General features: G+C 39.7%; 1 protein-coding gene and 1 pseudogene across 1 annotated transcript; one reads left to right on the plus strand and one right to left on the minus strand.

Moving 5' to 3' along the window:
- Window positions 1–7,546: 7,546 nt before the first annotated feature.
- Window positions 7,547–7,706, minus strand: LOC122035472 (annotated as a pseudogene).
- A 2,425-nt stretch (window positions 7,707–10,131) lies between these two features.
- On the plus strand, window positions 10,132–11,345 carry LOC122034735 (transcription repressor OFP7-like). The gene has a single exon (XM_042594075.1). It carries the CDS (start codon window positions 10,170–10,172, stop codon window positions 11,106–11,108), a length of 939 nt encoding a protein of 312 aa, XP_042450009.1. The 5' UTR covers window positions 10,132–10,169; the 3' UTR covers window positions 11,109–11,345.
- The last annotated feature ends 11,078 nt before the right edge of the window (window positions 11,346–22,423 follow it).

Below are 22,423 nucleotides of genomic sequence, written 5' to 3' on the forward strand. Positions count from 1 at the left end.
CGGCGACTATAAACCCCCCGGCCCGAAGACCGTCGAGCGGCGACGTTAAACTCTAGAGTCGGACCGGTGACTATAAACCCCCCGACCCGAAGACCGTCGAGAGGCGACGTTAAACTCTAGAGTCGGACCGGCGATGTTAAACTCTAGAGTCGGACCGGCGACTATAAACCCCCCCCAGCTTGAAGACCGTCGAGCGGCGACATTAAATCCCTGATTTAAAACCGGCGACTATAAATGCGCCGACCCGAAGAATATCGAAGGTCGCTTGGAAAGAATGCGGTCAAAGAAGTAACGTCAACAGAAGCGGAGTTTTATTGACCCATCGTCAAAAAATACGCAGATAAGTAAGTTAAAAGTCAAATTGAAAGACGATAATGTTAACTCGCCGAACGGCAAGCATACAGGCAAAACTTCAATACATAGACAGAGACAAGTGAAAGACGCTCCTCACTCTAGTGCATCAAAGATGGGCTCGGGAATGGTCTCTAAAAGGCCGGCCATGTCTTTGGGAGGTATAAAGGCTGTCTCCGGGAGGTGGCCCTTAGCTTTCAGATAAATCGTTGTCGCCCGAATGGCTTCCTCGAAGGCTATAACTAGCCGATTGCTAAACTTTTCGCCAAATTCGTCCGAGCGGAGATAGTTTTTCTTCATCGCCTCGAAGCGGCCTGATTCACCATCTTGATATTCCTTTAGTGCAGCTCGGGAAGCGTCAAGAGCGTCTTGGAGATCTTTCTTGTCTCCTTGCAGTTTAGCTTCGGAGGCCGATCGGGCCTCCTGCTCAGTGGAAAGCAGGTCGGCTAACTCCTTGACACGCTGCTCCAGCGCTCGGGCCTACACATTCTTGGCCCATAAATCAGAGATGGCTGTATTTTTTCTATTGGTCGCCAGCTTCATCTCTCGGTCGTGAGACTTGACCTGGGCTTCAAGGCCCGCTACCCTGGTCTCCAAGCCAGAGGACTTGTGTCGTTCGACCGCCAGTAATTTCTCCGATTTGCTCAGCTCGGTTCGAAGTGTGGCATATGAGGGTCCCTGAGCTGGCGCCCCTCCGGAAATTTGAAGCTTTTTTTAATTCTTCCTCCAGTGCAACCAGGCGGTTGCTGACCACGATGTTCTCTACCCAATTCTGCGTACGGAGGAAATAATATCACGAACCAAGTTAAATAGTCATGTAGTGTGTTAAGAAGCATACCCCGGTAGCTTACTGCATATGGCTGTCACCGAGCTAACCAGGAGTCATCAAGGCGACGCGGGCTCTCGCATCCTCCCATATCCTGGCGAGCGGTCCGCGGATAGTAATTTGGTGCTCAGGGGCGACTGGCCGATCAACCGCCAAAAGGAATTCTTCCGTTGGGAGGTGGAGGACGGCCTTAACCACTCGACGGTCGCTCGGATCAGATTGAGCCGAGGTTGCGTGCCCGGATGACTCGTCGAGCGGGGCGGATACTATACCAGAATGCCTAAGCCGAACGGGAGCTTGTTGCTGGGAACTTACAGGCGGCGCTCCAACGGAAGCCAGCGACAAATCAAACTGGGAAGGAGTTCGGTCCGAAGAAATGGCCTCGACTGGAGCAGGGGTCGAGGCGATTGTTACAGTAGGGGTTGCGGTCAGCTCAGTCACTGGCTCCACAGATGTAACTGACTGAGTGTGGAGATCCGTCCGGCGCCGTTTGCGTATTATCAGGGGGGAGTCCTCGGTCGAGTGCCCCGCTTCTTCCGATGCTGGTTGTCCGGCAGACGAGATAGCATCACTGACTGGTGCAGTTGCAGGGATCCGAACGGTCGACTCTCCAACCGCAGGTGAAGCTTCTTCACTTTCACCCTTGTGTGAGCTGACCGGGGCGATGCCCAGATCGACCATCTCCTTCGCGGCCACTGCCTCCACCTCAGCAGCTTTCAACTTCAGTCGGTCAGCAACCTTGGCGCGCCACATGATGTCAGCTGCATAAAAGAAGAATAAATCAGTTAGACCAAAAGAAAGGGGGATGAGAAAAATTCTTACCCATGCTGCTCGGAAGCTTTGTTCTGATCGGGCTCAGTCCAAATATATATAGCACCCCCTCGTAGAGCAGCTTGTTGATGTTGAATCTTTGCCCGGCTAGAAGATTGGCCGCGTGAAGGTAGTTTGGTTGGCTCTTATATTTACCGAGATCCGGCTGGCTCGGCATAGTGGATTTCCATTTAGTGCGAAAGGACGGTCGTTCAGGAAAATGAAGATAGAAATAGTTTTCCTTCCAATGCTTGTTCGAGGTCGGCATCTTGTCGAAGAAGACTAGACCGATCCGCGATTGGAAGAGAAAGGTTCCCCACTCAGACTGTTTGGGGTAGTAAAAGTAGTGGAAGGTCTTAGGGACTAAGGGGATGCCGTGCAGCCTAAAGAGGACAACCACCCCGCACAGCAACCTAAAGGAGTTGGGGACGAGTTGGCCGAGCGGGAGGCGGAAATAGTTACACACCTCAAGGAGGAACGAATGAATAGGAAAGCACAGACCGGCCATGAACTGGTCTTGGAAAAAACAAACAGTGTCGATCGGAGGGTCGTGTGGCCGATCGGAAGGTGTGGCTAGTATCAGTTCGTGGTCAGAGGGAAGTTCAAAGGTTCGAGTAAGGCTCAGTGCATCCCTCTCATTGAAACGGCTCTCTGTGGTAGTATACCATAGGCCGAGGGCGAGGTTGGACTGACAAGAAGAACTGGCCATTGGTGATAAGGGCCAAAGAAAGAGATGGCAGAGGTTAAGAAGAAGGATGGCCGGAACAGTGTCTAAGAAGGTACGAATACGGCAAAGGTGCGGAGAAAAACACAGACAAACTGAAAAGGGAAAGGGAGAAGGAGCCTTACGAAAGATAGGACCGAAGGAGGCGGTGGTGGATCACCAGACAGCAAAGCAACGAGCTCGCCGGAGCGCTGGACGAGAAGAAGCAGAAGCCTTCGGATGCGCACGCGATATCGTGAAGCGGCCGAAGAGGAGATATGCTTATAAACATTGGGCTCGATTGACCGGAGTCGTCTGATCCAGGTTACGGGATCCAAGGAGAGGATCTGACCGTCAAATTCGAAAAAGTCAAAGGTCACATCAGACCTGACGGCTCGAGTGAACGGTGACGAATGCACGACAACGTGGTGCTCGCTCACAGGTCGCATTTAATGAGCACCATCATGCGGGCGTGGCCGCGTGCTCAGCATTAATGACGGTGATTTACACAAAGGCCGAGGAGTTTTCTAGGGATAATCAGCGTGACCGATGCCATAGCGGCAGGACAACGGCAGGCAAACGAAACTTTCCAAGTACCAACCGGGGACACGCCGAGCGGCGTTACTTACTTGCATAGTCCCTGGATGGCCGGACACTAATCTCGGTGGATGAGCGGCAGACACGCCACCCAGACGCAGTCCAGTCAGTCGAACTTAGCGCCTCCTTCGACTAGACTTGAGAGGAAGGCATGTGATCCGGTGGTAAGGATGGGGGACCCTCGTTGGCGGGAGGTCAACGACACGTGGAGGTCAATGGTCAAGGGGGTCAACCCCAAGGTCGTGTCGAGCGGACAGGGGTCATGCCGAGCAGACTGGCGGGCCGACCAAGCATCCGGTCGACCGAACGTCCAACCATAGGTCTCCCAGGCCAGACGAAAGACAGCCCAACCAAGGGTTGGGTTTCCGATGCTCTGGGCCGAGCGGACAGGCCGCTCGGCCGAGCCACAGGACAATAAGACGCAATCCCATCCGAGCACATGAGCAGGGCTTCCCCGCCCGGTCTAAGGCACCGGAGCATTCCCGGAGGCCATGAGCACCGAGCGGCTGGTCCGCTCGGCCCGGGAACAGGTAAGAGCGCAAAGAGACAAAAAGGACAGTTGGTAACTTCGTCCTCGAGACACTTGCCGCCGACAAACAGCATGGTCGGCGACCGGAGCGGACAGAGTATCGTACGGTGGATGTTTCCACCATCACATCAGAGATATGCTCGGACGATTGCGGAATGACGTCATACATGCTTTTCTGACACAACCCTACTGAGGTATGTTTGGGGAAGCGTGCACACATCGAGAAGCGTGCCCGCGCCTTCCCGTGGTCCTATATAAAGACCCCCAGACTTCGACGGAGGTATGCAATTCTCATCACTGTAGCCACAGTAACGTTGCCTTGTTCTTCTTCTTCTTCGCTGTCTGACTTGAGCATCGGAGGGTCGTCGCCGGGAAACCCCTCCCGGCTCGGCTTCTTTGCATGTCCGCCAGTGATCCGCATCACCAGTCGAAGACAGCGGAGAGTGCCACGTCCCCAGTGTCCGTCGACTCAGCGCTCGGACAGGATCAATGGTGATTTCATCTCATTTGAGAGATCATCGATAGAGGAGATGTGAAGATATGCAGAGTACTGATCGATGCTAATATTGCGGATCCCTTGACTAAGGCTTTGGCACAGAGAAAGCATAATGGCCACACTTGGTCAATAGGTATTTGTTACCTCAGTGATTGACACTAATACTAGTGGAAGATTGTTAGTATTAGCCCTAGTACCAATTAAGAGATAATTGAAAAGGGCTCCTTTTGTATCATATTTCATTATTAATAAAAGGTAAAGTTGGTTATTATATTTATTTCAGTGCAATACCGAATGAATAAGTATAATAATGTTTTAGGGCAGTAGGCTCTAGTCTACAACATATCAATTGGTTGAATTGATAATGGAATATTATATATATACATAGAACACTACTCTTAACTATTCCTAGTCAAGTATTAATATACAAGGACAATATTAATGTATTAAGACTAGCATGTAGGTCAATGAATGACTTAATCTCACAAGTCATGGATATGAGATATCAGGTTGACATATGAGTATATATTAGAGAATATGTACTGAATGACCCGCCATGAGAATGTTTCATGGATAGTTATATGAGTATCATAAACATTCTCATGTGACTATTGATATGAATAGTCCTTAGACCTGAAGTTACTACGGTTCTCTACATAAGGAGTTTTGTACTTTGGTATCAGCAAACGTTACCTGTAACAAGGTAGACTATAAAGTCTATCACTGGGTATGCAATAAGTTATGGGGAGGGATGTGAGTGATGTAAATGAGATCTATCCCTTCCATATGACTGAAGTGATATATGTGGACCCCTTAATTAGTAGGACACAAGAATGCATGGTCATGATCAAATGAGTCAATATGCGATATTGAGCTTATTTGATTGAGTGTGTCTACTTAAAGATCAAGAAATATAAAAATTGATAAGAGGATGATACATTCTATGCCTCATTTATCAATCTAGATATCAAGGATAGAAGGATTGAGTCATACAAGATAATAGACACGGAAATGTTAGGACTGATCTCGACATTCTCGTCACTTGGGTAGCAATGATGCATTACTAGATGTCACTCATTGTTTATGTATCTAAAATAGTTTTAGATTCATCGCCAATGTTACAAGAGCATATTGGGTCACACACAAAGAACATGTTAATTTGGAGATGGATTATGGGATTAAGTTTAATCTGAATTATATACATTGAGTTAGACTCGAATGAATTTGGATTAGACTTATTGAGTAATGGGTTAGACTCATTAGTTTATTGGGTTAATGACTTATTGGGTTAATAGTTAATTCAATATTCTAAATCCAACCCATTAAGATTAATGAATATTAGTAGAGATTAATATATCATTAATAAAAAAGAAGATCAAGAGATAAAAATATTTTTATATTCATTGGATGAATACAAAAAATCATTTGTAAAAGTAACTTTTAGGTAAAGTAATCTTTTTGGTAAAATAACCTTTTGGTATAACCTATTTGGTAAAGTAATCCTTTTGTGAAGTCACCTTATATAGATGAAGTGGCCTTTTGGGTGATGGTGACTTTTTAGTTTTTGCTCTTCTTCCTTCTTCCACTCTTGGCTGAAACTTTCAAAAGAGGTTGCTAGCACAACCTTTGGTTGTTTCTTTCTCCATTTCATGAGTTCATGAGACTGATGGAAAACGTGTTCGTGTGGATACCGTAGAGGCGCAGACGTGTTGATCGCGCTGAGATCTACATCCTAAAGAAATGTTGTTGTCGGAATTGCAAAGGGCACGCGACATAGGTATATATCTTTTAACAAAACTTAGTATATGGTTTCCTTTGCATGGATCATCTAGATAGAAACTTATTTTTCCACTATGATTTTCGACGTGTTTAGCACTATAGTTCCTTACAGGGATAAAATTTATCCCAGTTGCGATGGCTCGCACCACGTAGAGTTTGGTTAAGTTTTCAACTTCGGATGCCCGGAGGCGATCCGGGCACCCGAAACAAAAAAGTCAACCTCTGTTGACTTTTTGGTCTAGTTTCGCTTGCTTGGGTCCGGATCTTTCGCTCCAGTTTCCACTCCGCTCGCTTGGGTGATCTCGACCATCCGGAATAGCACTCACTTGAACCCAACTTTCATCCTTCGAGCAATTTTCTGCTCCGGCTTCTCGTCCCTCGAAAACATCACGCACCTCCTTCTCGTCCGCCCGCATATTCTTCCGCAGCACCTCATCCCTCAGACGCACCGAGCCCATCGGCTCTCTTCCGTGCCGTCCTTCTCGCTAGCTATGTCTTTCGCTCAACTTCCTATGCTCCTAAGTTCCTGCACACTTAGACACAGGGGTTAAATTCCAACAGGACCTAATCTGACTTAGTTGATCACATCAAAACTACCTTGGGGTACTAACATCTTGTTGTGCTAACTATATTTTATAGGATAAACAAATTTTGGTTGCATGGACTAACTCTATTTTGCAGGAAAGAGAAGTGTGAAAAAGAGGTGTCTGGGTGCTCGGAAGGGATCCAGGTGCTCGGACCAGATTCGCCCGGATAGGTGCATGGCCGGGCACTCGGGTGGTCCAGGTGCCCTGAGTTGGTCCAGCGCCCAAACCAGAAAATTTATCCAAAAGATGATTTGGAGTGTGACAACTGACCAAACCCACGTCAACGGTCTGGGCGCCAGAGGGGATCCGGGCGCCCAGAGGTGGATAAACTTCGAGAATGAAGTTTTGACGAGAGTTCGCTATGTCAGCATAGTCCAGACACTCTAGAGGGGATCAAGGTGCCTGGATGGGTTATAAAACCAACCTTCAACCAGAAGCTTCAGATGATCAACTACTATGATTTTCATTCCTAAGCACTGCTCCGAAAAAGTTCAATGAAAGCACTCAACGAGTGCGAGCCTTGGAGTAAGAGTCGTCGTAGGCTCTGAACTAAGTAAAAAATTACTTGTGTTAGTACGTGCTTTTTTTTTCTTTCTCGCTTCTTTCTCCTTAGCTTTTTATCCGCTACGTACTCTCGATTTTGTAAAAAGTGACAAACGCTATTCACTCCCTCTAACGTCTTTACGATCTAATAGGGAAAGATATGAAAGAAGAAGAATTGGCCTATAGAAAATAATTTTAATTTTTTAGTATTATCCCTACTTTTATTTTTTTTAGTGGGCAAGACTCTAATATTTTTATAACTTTATACATCTCTAGGAGTATTTACAAAAAATTGAGATGAGACAACTGCTCCACCAAAACTATACGTGGCTCCACCCCTGGTTGCGTGTGTAATATAATACATGCACCCGTGCAGGTAATGGACTTTCCATCATAAAAAATTAATTTAATTCTTTATATCATATATTAAATTGATAAGACCAAATATTACACTTAATCTTAGCCAAAAGACCTCATATAAATAGAGGGTGCGTCAGACTCATGCAATAGTCAGCAGGAAATTACTATAACAGACTCCTTATAAAAAATTAATTTAATATCATACTTGATTTTAGCGAAAAAACCGAGAAAAATATGTTTTCTATTATCGTCGCTCAAGGTATTTATAGAAATTTCTTTGTTAAGAGTATTGTCAATTCTAAAATGTGAGACTAAAAAGAATTTTATATTTTTAATTGATTAATAAATTTTTTTTTTAATAATTCATCGCAACTGAGTTTCAAATTTAAATGTTTGATTGATGTGTTTGTGGAAATTACTAATAAATTTTAAAATTACTTTGGATTTTTAAAAAATATTAACATAATTTTATTTTAAAGTTTATCAAAATTAATTAATAAAGAGATAAATTTTAATAAAATAATAGATTAATTAAATATGAGTCGATCTTTTATTTTTAATTTTTAAATTTTTAAAAATTTTAATTTTTTTATTTTTTTAATTTATGATGATAGTATTTTATGAGTTAATCATAAGACTATGGTGAGGGGATATTAATATTTTAAATCATGTTGTATGCTAATCTGTCTGCTGTACACTTCTACGTACACTTCGACATGCACAGTCACACCTTGTCGGATACAACGTCATCACACGTACCTTGACCTTACTTTTTTTTATACGTTAGTGTGCTTTTCGAAATATAATTCCCTGTATACGGACAGAGAAGATGTTGCTGTATCATTTTGAACTGAAACATACCGCGAAATAACAGTACCACAAATCGAACGATGCACTCTTTCCTCCGACACGAAACACAATCTTTAAAGCGATCCTTCTCGAAGGACGAGGCAAACTCTTAACGTAACGTACCCCGTAATTACCCGCACAATGACCTTCCGTCGTACAGCCCAGGTGATCTTCCCCGACACGATCCGACGGCAGACAACGTATCCGCATAGTTGCCCGCACAGGCGCGACCGTGGGTCGCCGCTTGGAGTCCCGAGCCCGCCGGTCGCAATCGCAGCCGTCCAATCATTACGGAATGCAACGTCGCCGTGGGGCCGTCCAATCGGACGGACAGAACGCCTCTCGGACTGGATAAAGGAAAAAAAGAAGGCACGGGCAATCCTTGTCTGCATGTCGACTCCATACACGCGACAGGAATATTAACTAATTACGTCTTGAAGCGTGTTTTGTGAATCGAACTGCTAGAATTCCATTCGCCAAGAAGCTGTATGGTGCGAGTAATAAGTGAACGGACGTCAATCTGCGTGACTATTTAGGCATCTCTAATGGTTACGGGAGGTTTGTAAAATTAAAACAAAAGTTGGATGAAAAGTTTTGAAGTAGAGGTGATATTAGAGATTTGTAATTTAAGAATAGTGAAAATTTAAATCTGATTATTTTAAAATTGATCATAACAAAGTCTATTTAGAATTTTATATTTCAATTGGCGTGGTATATTAGAATCATTAAAAAATATATATTTAAAATTTTAATTATTAGGGAGGCTCTTAGTTCCCAACAGTGTGTAACACCCCGTAATTCGTGCATAAGCAGTGCGTAAGTACGGACTGACCCTTGTTTTATCTGAAAGTAATTTGTGCTTTTTGCAATCCCAAAGCTGTGACAATGTTTTCTTAAAGAAAATAACTAAAGGACTATTTCTTTTTTCGAATGGCGAGATTTTTTTTTCTTTTTCTAAAAATGAAAATATGATAGTTTTTGGTTAGGCAAAAGTTCTCAATTATTTATTCAAATTTAAAATTTTAAAAAAATGAGATCTATTGGATAAAATTCCAATATAATCTAATTAAATTATTTGATTATTTAAAAAAAAATACTGAATCTATATACCTCCTAAAAGTGCATTTATGTATTTATTTTAACATTTAAAGAAAAAATTCGTATGTCAATTTTTTCTTATCATAACTATCTTTTAACTGTATAAATTAATGCAGATAATTTCTAAAACTGCATCAAATAAACAAATCTATTTTTTTAACCATTTTTATGAGAATTTTTTTTCACTATTCTTTAATCCAAATAGATGTGATCAGATTACAAGTGGTAAGTTGAAACGCGAAGAAACTATCGATTTACGGTTCAAATGAAATGGATTTTGACCCTACACGTATGATATCGACTCCCACTACCTTCTAATTCATCATGATGTTTAATGATCCAACTCGTAGAGAAGAAGCAACCGGCCAAATACGTGAATGCGGGATCTCCTGTCCTAAATCGGACAGGGATGGAATTTTCTTCCCGCCTTGCTTCCTACTAGACATCCACGTAGTGCCGAACGTGAAACTCTGGACCTGGACCCTGACTCCAGCAAGATAGATGTTCTGCAACAAATAAGACAAAATAGTTAGGAAGTGTCGTTACAAAAAGACCCTTGAAACTCTCCATGTATTACTTATTGGTCCACGCGGTCGGCAGCCTACATAACCTCACTTGGCATATCGCGGCCTTGCTCGACCATGGCAAAGCGTCTCCGCCGCCGTCTCTGCCGTTTGTTGCCGTCCCTTGGCGGATTACTCTCCAAGAGTGACGGCGCCGTTCCTCGGCCGTTCGATTCTGATGCACCCGGCTTCGACCTCGGCTTTGACGTCGGTTACCCTTCCACTACTCTTCTCCGTGAATCGCCTCTCGTCTCCCCTTCATGCTGCTGCTGCTCCCGGCGACGAAGGCATCCGGGAGGACTTGCCCTTTACCGCTGCCACGCGACGCCGGACTACCTCTGGCGGAAAGAGGAGAAGTGGTTGCACGTAATGGCCTGCCCTGCTGCCGTCAGCGGCGGTGGCGGTGCCGACCTTCCCCCCGTTCCTCGACAGAAAATTGACTCCGACGACGGTGTTTTCCCCCCGCTAGTACTCCGACGGGTGCGCCGGCGGAAAGTAGCGACGCGGAAGCCGCGGTTCCGGTCGAGGGCTGGAAGTGACTCCTCGGCGGACGAAGGAGACGCCGACGAGGACGATGAGGACAGCGGATGGTTCAGCAGCGGCGACGAAACGAGGCTGACGGCGTCGACATCGGACGTGGGATCCTCGGACAAAATGCGGCGTCGGCGACAGCCGAAGAAAAGCCGCAGAGCAGTGATGGCAACGAAGAGATGCTTGTCATCGACGATGAGGCGGACGGCGGTCGGGACGCTGATTCCCTTCGCCACGGCTGCGGTGAGAGAGAGTTTCGCGGTGGTTAAGTTGTCGAAGGATCCGGAGGCAGACTTTAGGCGGTCGATGGCGGAGATGGTGGTGGAGAAGAAGATCTACGACGCTCAAGGGCTGGAGCAACTTCTGTGCTGCTTCCTGTCGCTGAATTTGCAGCGCCATCATGCTGCCATTGCAGCAGCATTCAAGGACATATGGGATATGCTAATTCCGGTGCAGGATGTCGGCAATGGTGGTGGCTCGCAGTGAGATTAAGGTAAACACTAGAATTGGGAAAGTTGCAGGCAGCTAAGGAATAGTAACACGCATAGCGTCGCTGTGTAAGTACGTGTGGAAATTAAGAGACTACGATACTAGCTCCACTGTTGTGTTGTAGGAGTCGTAGTAGCTAGTGAATCGTGCCATAAAAGTATTGGCGTGTGGTTTGGTCTGTGTGCCATAAAACTGGTTTCATCAATTATATATTTTAAGCAGACTCAAACAAAATTTTGAAGTCAAAAAGGTTGGTCCTAGAGGCAAATGTAGGATAACAAATGGGATCTATAGGAGGGAGTGTTGGTATTTAACTGTTCGATGCGCAATGGAAGGTGTGAAAAATAAATTAAATGTCTTTTAAAATTTTTCATAATAAAATAATTTTGTTTAGATCGAACAAAAGATCTTGTTTAATTATAAAATTTCTTATAATTCAACATGCAAACATTATAATATTTTCTTTATAATTCTACAAAATAGAATCTTTACCTTGAGTTCGCGCCTAAGATTTGCAGGTCGCCGGAGTTCTTCACAGGTTGCCGGAGTTCTTCCAATGCCATGATCTTCCTCTCCAATTCTTCGAATCAACGGATGGACAAAAGTGTGGGCTAACTCTTTTAACTTTTCTCACAAAATGAACTGTAGAATTTTTCATCAAAAATTCTCTTTTTCATTCTTTCTCTTTTTTTTTTTCGAGAGAGAAAGAGAGATGTATATTATAGTAAGGAGAGAGGGGAACGTGTATTATGAACATGGGAGAAAAAGAGGGAAACGTGTATTATCGAGTGGGAGAGAAAAGAGGGGAACATGTATACAAAAGTGGAAGAGAAAAAATGGGAACGTGTATTATAAAGTGAGAGAAAATTTATAATATTCACAAATATTGATTTCTCTCTTTTATATTTTATTCGTAATTAAATTACAAATAGAATATCTAAATACTTGATTTTTCTCTTATATATATTTTATTTGTAATCAAATTACAAATAGAATATCCAAATATTTGATTTCACTCTTTTATATTTTATTCGTAATCAAATTACAAATAGAATATTTGTATATTTGATTTCTCTCTCTTTTATATTTTATTTGTAATCAAATTACAAATAGAATATCTGAATATTTGATTTCTCTCTTTTTTATATTTTATTCATAATCAAATTACAAATAGAATATCTGTATATTTGATTTCTCTCTCTTTTATATTTTATTCGTAATCAAATTACAAATAGAATATCTGAATATTTGATTTCTCTCTCTTTTATATTTTATTCGTAATCAAATTACAAATAGAATATCTTCTTTTAGTAAAAATAATAAACAATTTATTAGTTAATAAATTTTGTGAGAATAAATAATTAATCAAATTAATTATTTAAGAGTATCCATCATGATTATACGAAGATGGTTTGGGGACCATGGACCCATAATTTCAAGCTCCAATAAATTTAGATACAATTAATTAAAGCTCTTTAACTAATTATCTAATTTATTAATTCCGAGATTATTCCACTAAAATCCGAAATTGAACTCTTGAGAATTATGGAACATATTTACTCAAAAGATTTGAACAGTCCATTGATATAATCATTACATGTCGATCAACCCTCCGTTCATGGTCCACAAATAGAGCTAGGCGAAATTACCGTTTTACCTCTCTATTTGTATCTAAAACCTTAAGTACCATTGATTCACTAGTGAATAGTTAATTCATAATCTAATTATGAATTAGAGCGCTCAAACTATTCAGTGCTAGAATCAACACTCAAGAGAACCATTTTAGCATCCTTTCGGAAGTTACGTATTCCGTATCTATAAATCATATTCCCGGCTGAATGTATAACTGAGTCTCCAAAATGTAAGTGTTACACCTATTATTTAAAATAGGTTTTAACAAATAAATCAAGAGACTTGTTAATACAAACAAGGAGTCTATGACAACTCAGGATTTAGATTGATCTACATATGATCATCTTAGTGATGTTGATTCGAGTCTTTGTAACGGTACTTAAACATAGACACTTAAATCACATCTGGTCCTTGTCCTATATAATCATATTATATAAAATGCCTCTGCTTAGTGTCATTACACTGATTGTCCGGATAAGACTATCATATTCATAATGTCAGCAAACTGCATTCATGATTTCCAATTAAAGATCCATACTTTAATCAATCATGGACATTTTAAATATATTATCTATGATTTTAATCCTCTTGTATATAACAATCTTATATACTAAAATCATAGTTACATCAATATATTATGGATTTTATACAGATATTCATTTTTATATAAATAAGCATAAAATAATCAAACAATAAAATAAATACTTCTTTTATTTAATTCAGCAATTAATAATAAATATATGTTTTACGGGCATATTCCCAACAGGGAGTTGGACAAATAATGTTGAGTTTTTTTTCACGTATAAAAATTCAACAAATCATTATAATTTTGATGTTTCATAGTATTTAAGTTAAAAAAAAAAAACGTATCCAGATTTTTAAATTAAAAAAAAACATATTATATTTTGACAATTACTCAAAAGTATAATAATTTATTTATTTTTTTCATTCTAATCCTGTCAAATCCATGCCATCAGAATCTCTCTTCCCTCTCTCAATGCTCATGAAAATTTATTTATTTTTTTCATCTATCGATTTATATTATTCATATTTATATTTTTTCAAAACACTTCCATCGAAAGATGAAAAATAATAATAGATGATATATTTAAATTATTTATCATCTTAAAAATTCACAAGATCTAAAATAGGTACAATTGAAATTTTTTAGGTCAATCAGTGAGTTTAAATCAAAATCCACTGATTGACCTAGAGAACTCTGATTGTACCTATTTTAGATCCTATAGATTTTTGATATTGTAAGAAATTCAAATATATTATCCATTGTTTATTTTGACTTCTCCCGATATATTAAAATGTTATTGAAAAAATCGATTAATATCTCACAAACATTGGGCCTGATATAAAATACCATATTCGAAGAAATCGAAATAAATAATGGAGGGTATTTTTGGATTTCTTGCAACCTCGGGAATCCACAAGACCTGAAATGGATTCAATCGGAGATCTCTAGGTCGATTAATGAATTTTGAGCGAAATCTTATGCTTGATATAAGTTCATATCAAGCCCCATGTTGGCCCTGATATGAAATGATATCAAGCCCAACATGGGATTTTGGCCGATTTCGATCGATTTAGGTTGAAATTCATTAATCGACTTAGAGAGCTCCGATTGCACCAATTCCAGATCAGTTTCTATGGATTCTAGGTCGAAATATGTCATCCATTGTTTATTTCGACTTCTCCGAAGGTGATATTTTATATCAAGTCCAACGATTGTAAAATATCAATCAATTCTTTCAATACCATTTTAATATCATCGGAGAAGCTAAAATAAATAATGGAGGACATATTTCAACTTCTTGCAACCTCAGGAATCCATAGAACTTGAAATGGATACAATCAAAGTTCTCTAGGTCGATTAATGGATTTCGATTGAAATCGACCGAAACCCCACGTTGGCCTGAACGTGGGTACAATCAGAGTTCTCTAGGTCAATCAGTGGGTTTCGATCAATATCCACCGATTGACTTAGAGAACTCCGATTGCACCCATTTCAGGTCTTGTGGATTTCTGAGATTGTAATAAATTCAAATATGATATTCATTAATTATTTCGGCTTCTCTAGAGGTATTAAAATGTTATTGAAAGAATCGGTTGTTATCTCACATATATTGGCATGATATAAAATCTTACCTCCGAAAAATCCGAAATAAACAATAGAGAACATATTTGGACTTCTTGTAACTTCAGGAATCCACAGAACCTGAAATGGATACAATCAGATCTCTCTAGGTCAATTAAAGGATTTCGACCGAAATTGGCAGAAATCTGACGTTAGGTTTGATATAAAATCCTACCTTCGGAAAAGTCAAAATAAATAATGGAGGACATATTTGAATTCCTTACAACTTCAGGAATCCATAGGAACTGAAATGAGTGCAATTAGAGCTCTCTACGTCGATTAATGGATTTCGATCGAGATCGACCAAAATCGGCTAAAATCCCACATTGGGTCCGATAGGAGATCATATCAGGCCCAACATTAGATTTTGGCTGATTTCGGTCGAAATCTATTAATCGATTTGGAGAGTTCTGATTGCACTCATTTTAGTTCCTGTGGATTTCTAAGATTGGAAGGAGTCCAAATATGTCTTCCATTATTTATTTTCTTTTCTGGAGGTGAGATTTTATATCAAACCCAACGTGAGATTTCAGTCAATTTTGATCGAAATCCATTAATCGAACTAGAGAGCTCCGATTGTATCCATTTCAGGTTTTGTGGATTCCTGGGGTTGCAAGGAGTCCAAATATGTCATATATTATTTATTTCGGCTTCTCTGAATGTGAGATTTTATATCAAGCCAAATGTTAGATTTCAACCAATTTTTCAAATAACATTTTAACACATCCGGAGAAGCTAAAAAAATAATGGATAACATATTTGAACTCTTTATAACCTAAGAAATTCATAAGACTTGAAATTGTACAATCGAAGTTCTCTAGGTCAATTAGTGGATTTCGATCGAAATCCACTAATTGACGTAGAGAACTCCGATTGCATCTATTTCTGCTCCTATGGATTTCTGAGATTATAATGAGTTCAAATATGTTATTTATTAATTATTTTAGCTTCTCCAGAGGTATTAAAATGTTATTGAAAGAATCGACTAATATCTCACAAATATTGGGCATGATATAAAATCTCACCTCTGGAGAAGCCGAAATAAATAATGGAGGACATATTTGGACTCTTTACAACCTCAGGAATCCATAGAACCTGAAATAGATACAATCAGAGCTCTCTAGGTCGATTAATGGATTTCGACCTAAATCGACCGAAATCCCACATTGGGTTTAATATAAATTCTCACCTCTAGAAAAGTTAAAATAAACAATGGAGGGAATATTTGGACTCCTTGCAATCTCAGGAATGCATAGGAACTGAAATGGGTGCAATCAGAGCTCTGTAGGTCGATTAATGAGTTTCGATCTAAATCGGTTGAAATCCCACGTTGAGCCTGATATGTGGGCCTGATATGAACTCATATCAGGTCCAATGTGGAATTTTGGCTTATTTCGGTCGAAATCTATTAATCGATCTAGAGAGCTCTATTTGCACCCATTTCGGTTCTTGTGGATTCCTGAGGTTGCAAAGAGTCCAAATATGTCATCCATTGTTTATTTTAACTTTTCTGGAGGTGGGATTTTATATCAAACTCAATGTGAGATTTCAGTCGATTTTGGTCAAAATCCATTAATCGACCTAGAGAGTTCTGATTATATCCATTTTAGGTTCTGTGGATTCCTGAGGTTGTAAGGAGTCCAAATATGTCATCCATTAGTTATTTCGGCTTCTTTGGAGGTGTGATTTTATATCAGGCCAAATGTTGGATTTCAACCAATTTTTCAAATAATATTTTAACATATTCGGAGAAGCAAAAAAAATAATAGATAACATATTTGAACTCTTTACAAACTAAGAGATTCATAGGGCCTGAAATGGGTGCAATCGAAGTTCTCTAAGTCAATTAGTGAGTTTCGGTCAAAACCCACAGATTGACCTAAATAACTCTGATTGTACTCATTTCAGGTCCTGTAGATTTCTAAGATTGCAATGAGTTCAAATATTATATTCATTAATTATTTCAGCTTCTCCAGAGGTATTAAAATGTTATTGATAGAATCGACTTATATTTCATAAACATTGGGCTTGATATAAAATACAACCTTTGAAGAAGCTAAAAGAAATAATTGAGGGCATATTTTGGCTCTTTGCAACCTCAGGAATCCATAGAACCTGAAATGGGTATAATTAGATCTTTCTTGGTCGATTAATAGATTTCGACCAAAATTGATTGAAATTGATTGAAATCCCATGTTAGATCTAATATGAGTTCATATCAGGCCTACGTGTGTTGGTGCGGGAAACATCCGACAATCGAACCTATGTTTTGATTATATCAAAGGGTTTAAAGTTAAGTTGTCTTGTTATCTAACAAGGTTCATTGAGCTTGCAGGAAAGTCCTAAGTTATCTTAGGCAAAAGTCCTAGTGGATTCTAGGTAGGTGGAAAACCCTAGGGGGTGGTAACCCTAGGTCCTAGGGGGTGGTAACCCTAGGTGATGGAAAGTCCTAGCTGTGATTAGGCAGGTGGAAAACCCTAGGGGGTGGTAACCCTAGGTCCTAGAGGGTGGTAACTCTAGGCTGAGGAAAATCCCAGCAGGTGGTAACCCTAGATCCTAGGGGGTGGTAACCCTAGGCTGAGGAAAATCTTAGGGGGTGATAACCCTAGGCAGAAAGTCCAGTCGGTCTGGAGGACTGATTTGACAATAGGTAAACTCTCCTAAGAGGAGTAGGTAAGGACGCATTCCCCGAGGAGGGAACAGTAGGCATCGGTTCGAACTAGGGTTTCTGAGAAATTCGAAGTCAAAACCGGACAGTCCAATGACTGTCGAGTACTTATATTTATCTTATATTATTATGCTAACTTGGTTTTGCAGGGTATACTTTGTTTGTAGACTAATATGCTTTGCAGGAATGAAGTTACACAAGAGAACTCTCAGATGAATAGTGTCTGAGGCGCCTCCGGGCTGTTGGAGGTGCCTCGGGCGCCTTGGCTGTAGCTGCACAGGAAGCAAGGTAGAAGGCGCCTTCAAAGGGGCTTGAAGGCACCTTGGACGCTGGATGGAAGGCACCTTCCATGGAGCTTGAAGGCGCCTTCGGGTGGATAAGTAGTGAAGACGCAGGAGCTTATCGATGCTGCGGATTCGGCTGGCTGGAGGTGCCTTCTATGGAGGCTGAAGGCTTCTTCAACAACCTATATAAGGCTGGTCCGAGCAGATGCCAAGAGAGAACAAAAAACTTGCAATCCTTCTTCCGTGTGCTGCTAACAAAGCGATCCAGCGAAGTCCTAACTCTACTCCGACGACCAGAAGCTTTCAATTCCAGATTTCCTTGTTGTTGGTATAATATTTGATAGTGCTTTAATTGTTGTATTCTTTTGTAATATTTCCAAGCTTATAGTAATTGCCCATCGAAAGCAATCAACGATCGCGGGCCTTGGAGTAGGAGTCGACATAGGCTCCGAACCAAGTAACTAAAAGTGTTAGCATTGCTTCCGTGTCTTTTTACTTTTCCACTGCATATTTACTTTGAGTGTTTCGAAACGAACGAATTAGCCACAATCACTATTCACCCCCCCTAACACTTTCAGTCGACACAGCCATGAACTTATATCAGGCCTAACATGGGATTTCAGTTGATTTCAGTCAAAATCCATTAATCAACCTAGAGAATTTTGATTGTACTCATTTCAAATCCTGTGGATTCCTAAGATTGCAAGAAGTCTAAATATGTCCTCCATTTTTTATTTCGGCTTCTCTGGAGGTGATATTTTATATCAGGCTCAACGTATGTAAGATATCTGTCGATTCTTTCAATAACATTTTAATACTTCCAGAGAAACCGAAATAAAAGTAATAATGGATAGTATATTTAAACTCTTTGCAACCTCAGAAATTCATAGGATCTGAAATGAGTGTAATCTGATCTCTCTAGGTCAATAAGTGGATTTTGATTGAAATCCACTAATTAACCTAGAGAACTCCGATTACACCCATTTCAGGTCCTATGAATTTCTTAGGTTGTAAGGAGTACATATATACTATCCATTATTTATTTCGGCTACTACGGAGGTATTAAAATGTTATTAAAAGAATCATCAAATATCCTACATATGTTGGGCTTGATATAAATCCGGAGAAGCCAAAATAATCAATGGAGGATATATTTAGACTCCTTACAATCTCAGAAATTTATAGGACTTGACATGGGTGCATTCGAAGTTTTCTAGGTCGATGAATGAATTTTGACTGAAATCGGCTGAAATCTCACGTTGGGTCTGATATAAAATCTCACCTAAGGAAAAGCCAAAATAAATCATGGAGGGCATATTTGGACTTCTTGCAACCTCAAGAATCCACAGGAACTGAAATGCATGTAATCAGAGCTCTTTAAGTTGATTAATGGATTTTGATCGAAATCCCACGTTGAGCCAAAATAAGCAATGGAAAGCATATTTAAACTCTTTACAACCTAAGAAATTCACAAGACCTGAAATGGGTGCAAATACATCTAGAGCTCGCTAGTTCGGCTAATGGATTTCGACCAAAATCAGCCAAAATTCCACATTGGGTCTGATATAAAATCCCACATCTGAAGAAATCAAAATAAATAATGGAGAGCATATTCGGACTCCTTGCAACCTCTGAAATACACAGGAACTAAAATGGGTGCAATTGGAACTCTCTAGACTAAAATCTATTAATCGACCTAGAGAGATTTGATTGCACCCATTTTAGTTCCTATGAATTCCTGAGGTTGCAAGGAGTCCAAATATATCATCTATTGTTTATTTTGTCCTCTCCAAAAGTGAGATTTTATATCAGGCCCAACATTTGTAAGATATCAATCGATTCTTTCAATAACATTTTAATACCTCTGGAGAAGATGAAATAAACAATGGATAGTATATTTAAACTTCTTGTAACTTCAAAAATCCATAAACTTGAAATGGAACAATCGGAGCTCTCTAGGTCAATTAGTGGGGTTCGATCAAAACTCACTGATTAACCTAGAGAACTTCGATTGCACGCATTTCAGATCTTGTAGATTTCTGAAGTGATAAGGAGTTCAAATATGTTATCCATTATTATTTTTGATCTTCCCTGGTGATGGTGTTTTGAAAAAAATGAGTTTGAGTAGAATAAATCGATAAGTGAGAGAGATTAGCTTTCCACGTGTAGAGAGAGGGAGTGGAGAGAGAATGAGTTAGAGACTCTGGTTGCATTGATTTGGAAAGCGGGGTATAATGAGAAAATCAATTAAATTAATATGTCTTTTGGTAATTAACAAAGTATAGTACGTCTTTTGGTAAATTCAAAAAGCTGGATGCGTCTTTTGGTAAATTATCGTAAAATTAACGAAATTAGATTTTATCTATGTTATAAATTCTTATAGGTTAGAGATACAAAGCAAGGTAAGGAAAGTTCAAAAAGTTTGAGGATCAAATCCTTGATAAAAGAAAGAGTTCATACAATCAGAATATCGAATGCAAGACATCAAAAGTCCAAGAAGGTTAAACAAGGAACCCAAACAGATCATGGATGAAATATAAAGGTGGATGAAGATCCAGAAGTATGAAAGTCCAATGAACAAGAGGTTCATATGGCATTAGTTAACAATATTAGAGACTTAGGAAATTCATCCCTTAGGAAGTCTAACCAAAGAGAATTCAATTAATTGATACTCTAAAAAATAGATGGAAGAATTCAGATCGGGCTATCAGTCAATTGATTGTTACATCAATTGACTTATATCAATATAGAACTAAACAGAAGTGAGTCAGACTTTTATGCTTAATTCAACTTACTAATGAGATTAGTTAATTGATAGTGTACATCAATTGATTAATGTTGATTTGAAGTGAATAAAAATAAGTCAGACTCACCTATTTAATTCGACTGATTGCATCAGTCAAATGATGGTTTATATCAGTTGACTGATGTCAATCAAAATTGAACAAAAGTGAGTCGAACTCACCTACTCAATTTGATGATTGCATCAATCAAATGATGATTTATATCAATCGACTGATGTCAATTAATAAAAATTGAACATAAGCGAGTCAAACTTGCCTATTCAATTCGATTGGTTACATTAGTTGAATGATGGTTTATATTAGTCGACTGATGCCAATCAATAGAAATTGAATAGAAGTGTCAGGCTTGCTTGTTCAATTCGACTAGTTGCATTAGTCGAATTATGGCTTACATCAGTTGATTAATATTCAAATCAGAGACAAAATTAGATAGATTTTAGAAGGCTCAGTGGTCTTTGCATGAACAGTTGTCAAAGATCATAATAGTCGTTTGATAGTATACAATAATCAACTGATGTCTAAAGTAAGGGCTTTATCTCAAGGATTTATATAAAAGAAAAAGAGAACGTTTGGAGGGGCATAGTTCTCATCTCAAATCAAGGTTTTCATGCTATTTGATTGCTGAGAAGTTCTTGAGCTCAACCTCCATTTTTAGTGCTAGCATTTGAGAAAATGCATGGTAGTTTGCTTGTAGTGGACAGAGTTTGAATCCTAAGGAATGCATCGCTTGTATTTGTCTCGCCATCCACTTAACACCCGTGCTCCTGATAAACTCCCTTCCATCGACGTTGGACAGTTAATGTGGCGGTTCCATATTTTTTTTATTTGAGGAAAAAGAAGCTTATATCTATCAATTAAATCATTTTAATCTCTTCTTGTTTCATCTATTTTTTCATTGTGTTGTAAGACTGTTGTATAGAAGGTTTCTCCATCTCTAATTTTGGTCCTAGAAGAAGGATTTCATTAGTGATGATGGATCGGTAGTGGTAGGTCTTGAATTAATCAATCGTCTAAGAGGCAGATATCAAGTAAAATAAAAGTGTTAACATTTTGTATGTGTTTTACTCGAGTTTTTGTTACAAACCTAAATCCAAGAAGAGAAGCATCCTCCTCTAGCTCTTATAGTCCTAACCCATGTTTGTAAAATTGCGATCCCAAATCGTAGGATCGTACGATCCTACTATCCGGAAGTATAAATTGTCACACCCTAGAGGAGTCCCTGCCAGACAAAAATACGATGATATCTCCCCTGTACCAGTGACAATATGAAGCATATATACATACAAAATACATCAATCACATACGGCTGAAATATATTCACAACCACGCAGTTATATATATATTCAGCCCACTCGGCTGGAACAAAAATAGAAACAACCACACAGTTAATATACTCAGCCTACCCGGCTGGACAAAATGAAAACAACCACGCAATTAATAACAACCCACATGTCTGGAAACAAACACAGCGGAAATCACAAAGAAATACCAATGTATGACTAACAAAGTCATTAACCACAAAACCTATAACCACCGGACTAAACTCCAAACCCACATCAACTTGTAAAAAAAAACAAAAAAATGCAAAATCAATATACCACCAAACAGAAACAAGACTGAAAAGAAATCCGTCCTCGAAAGTATAATGGGACTGGCAGCTAGGACTCTCCAAGCATCCTTGATTCATCTACCAGCTATCTGGCGAAAGAAAAATTAATTTGTGGGGTGGTGAGTATTAGAACTCAGCGGGTAAAAGAAAGATAGTGCATGAACATAAT

Source organism: Zingiber officinale, chromosome 11B (genome assembly GCF_018446385.1).
Source record: "Zingiber officinale cultivar Zhangliang chromosome 11B, Zo_v1.1, whole genome shotgun sequence".
NCBI classification, from domain to species: Eukaryota; Viridiplantae; Streptophyta; class Magnoliopsida; order Zingiberales; family Zingiberaceae; genus Zingiber; species Zingiber officinale.

Bases quoted from the DNA above. Each gene is read 5' to 3' on its own strand.
- LOC122034735 (XM_042594075.1), top strand. From the start codon at position 10,170: ATGGCAAAGCGTCTCCGCCGCCGTCTCTGCCGTTTGTTGCCGTCCCTT.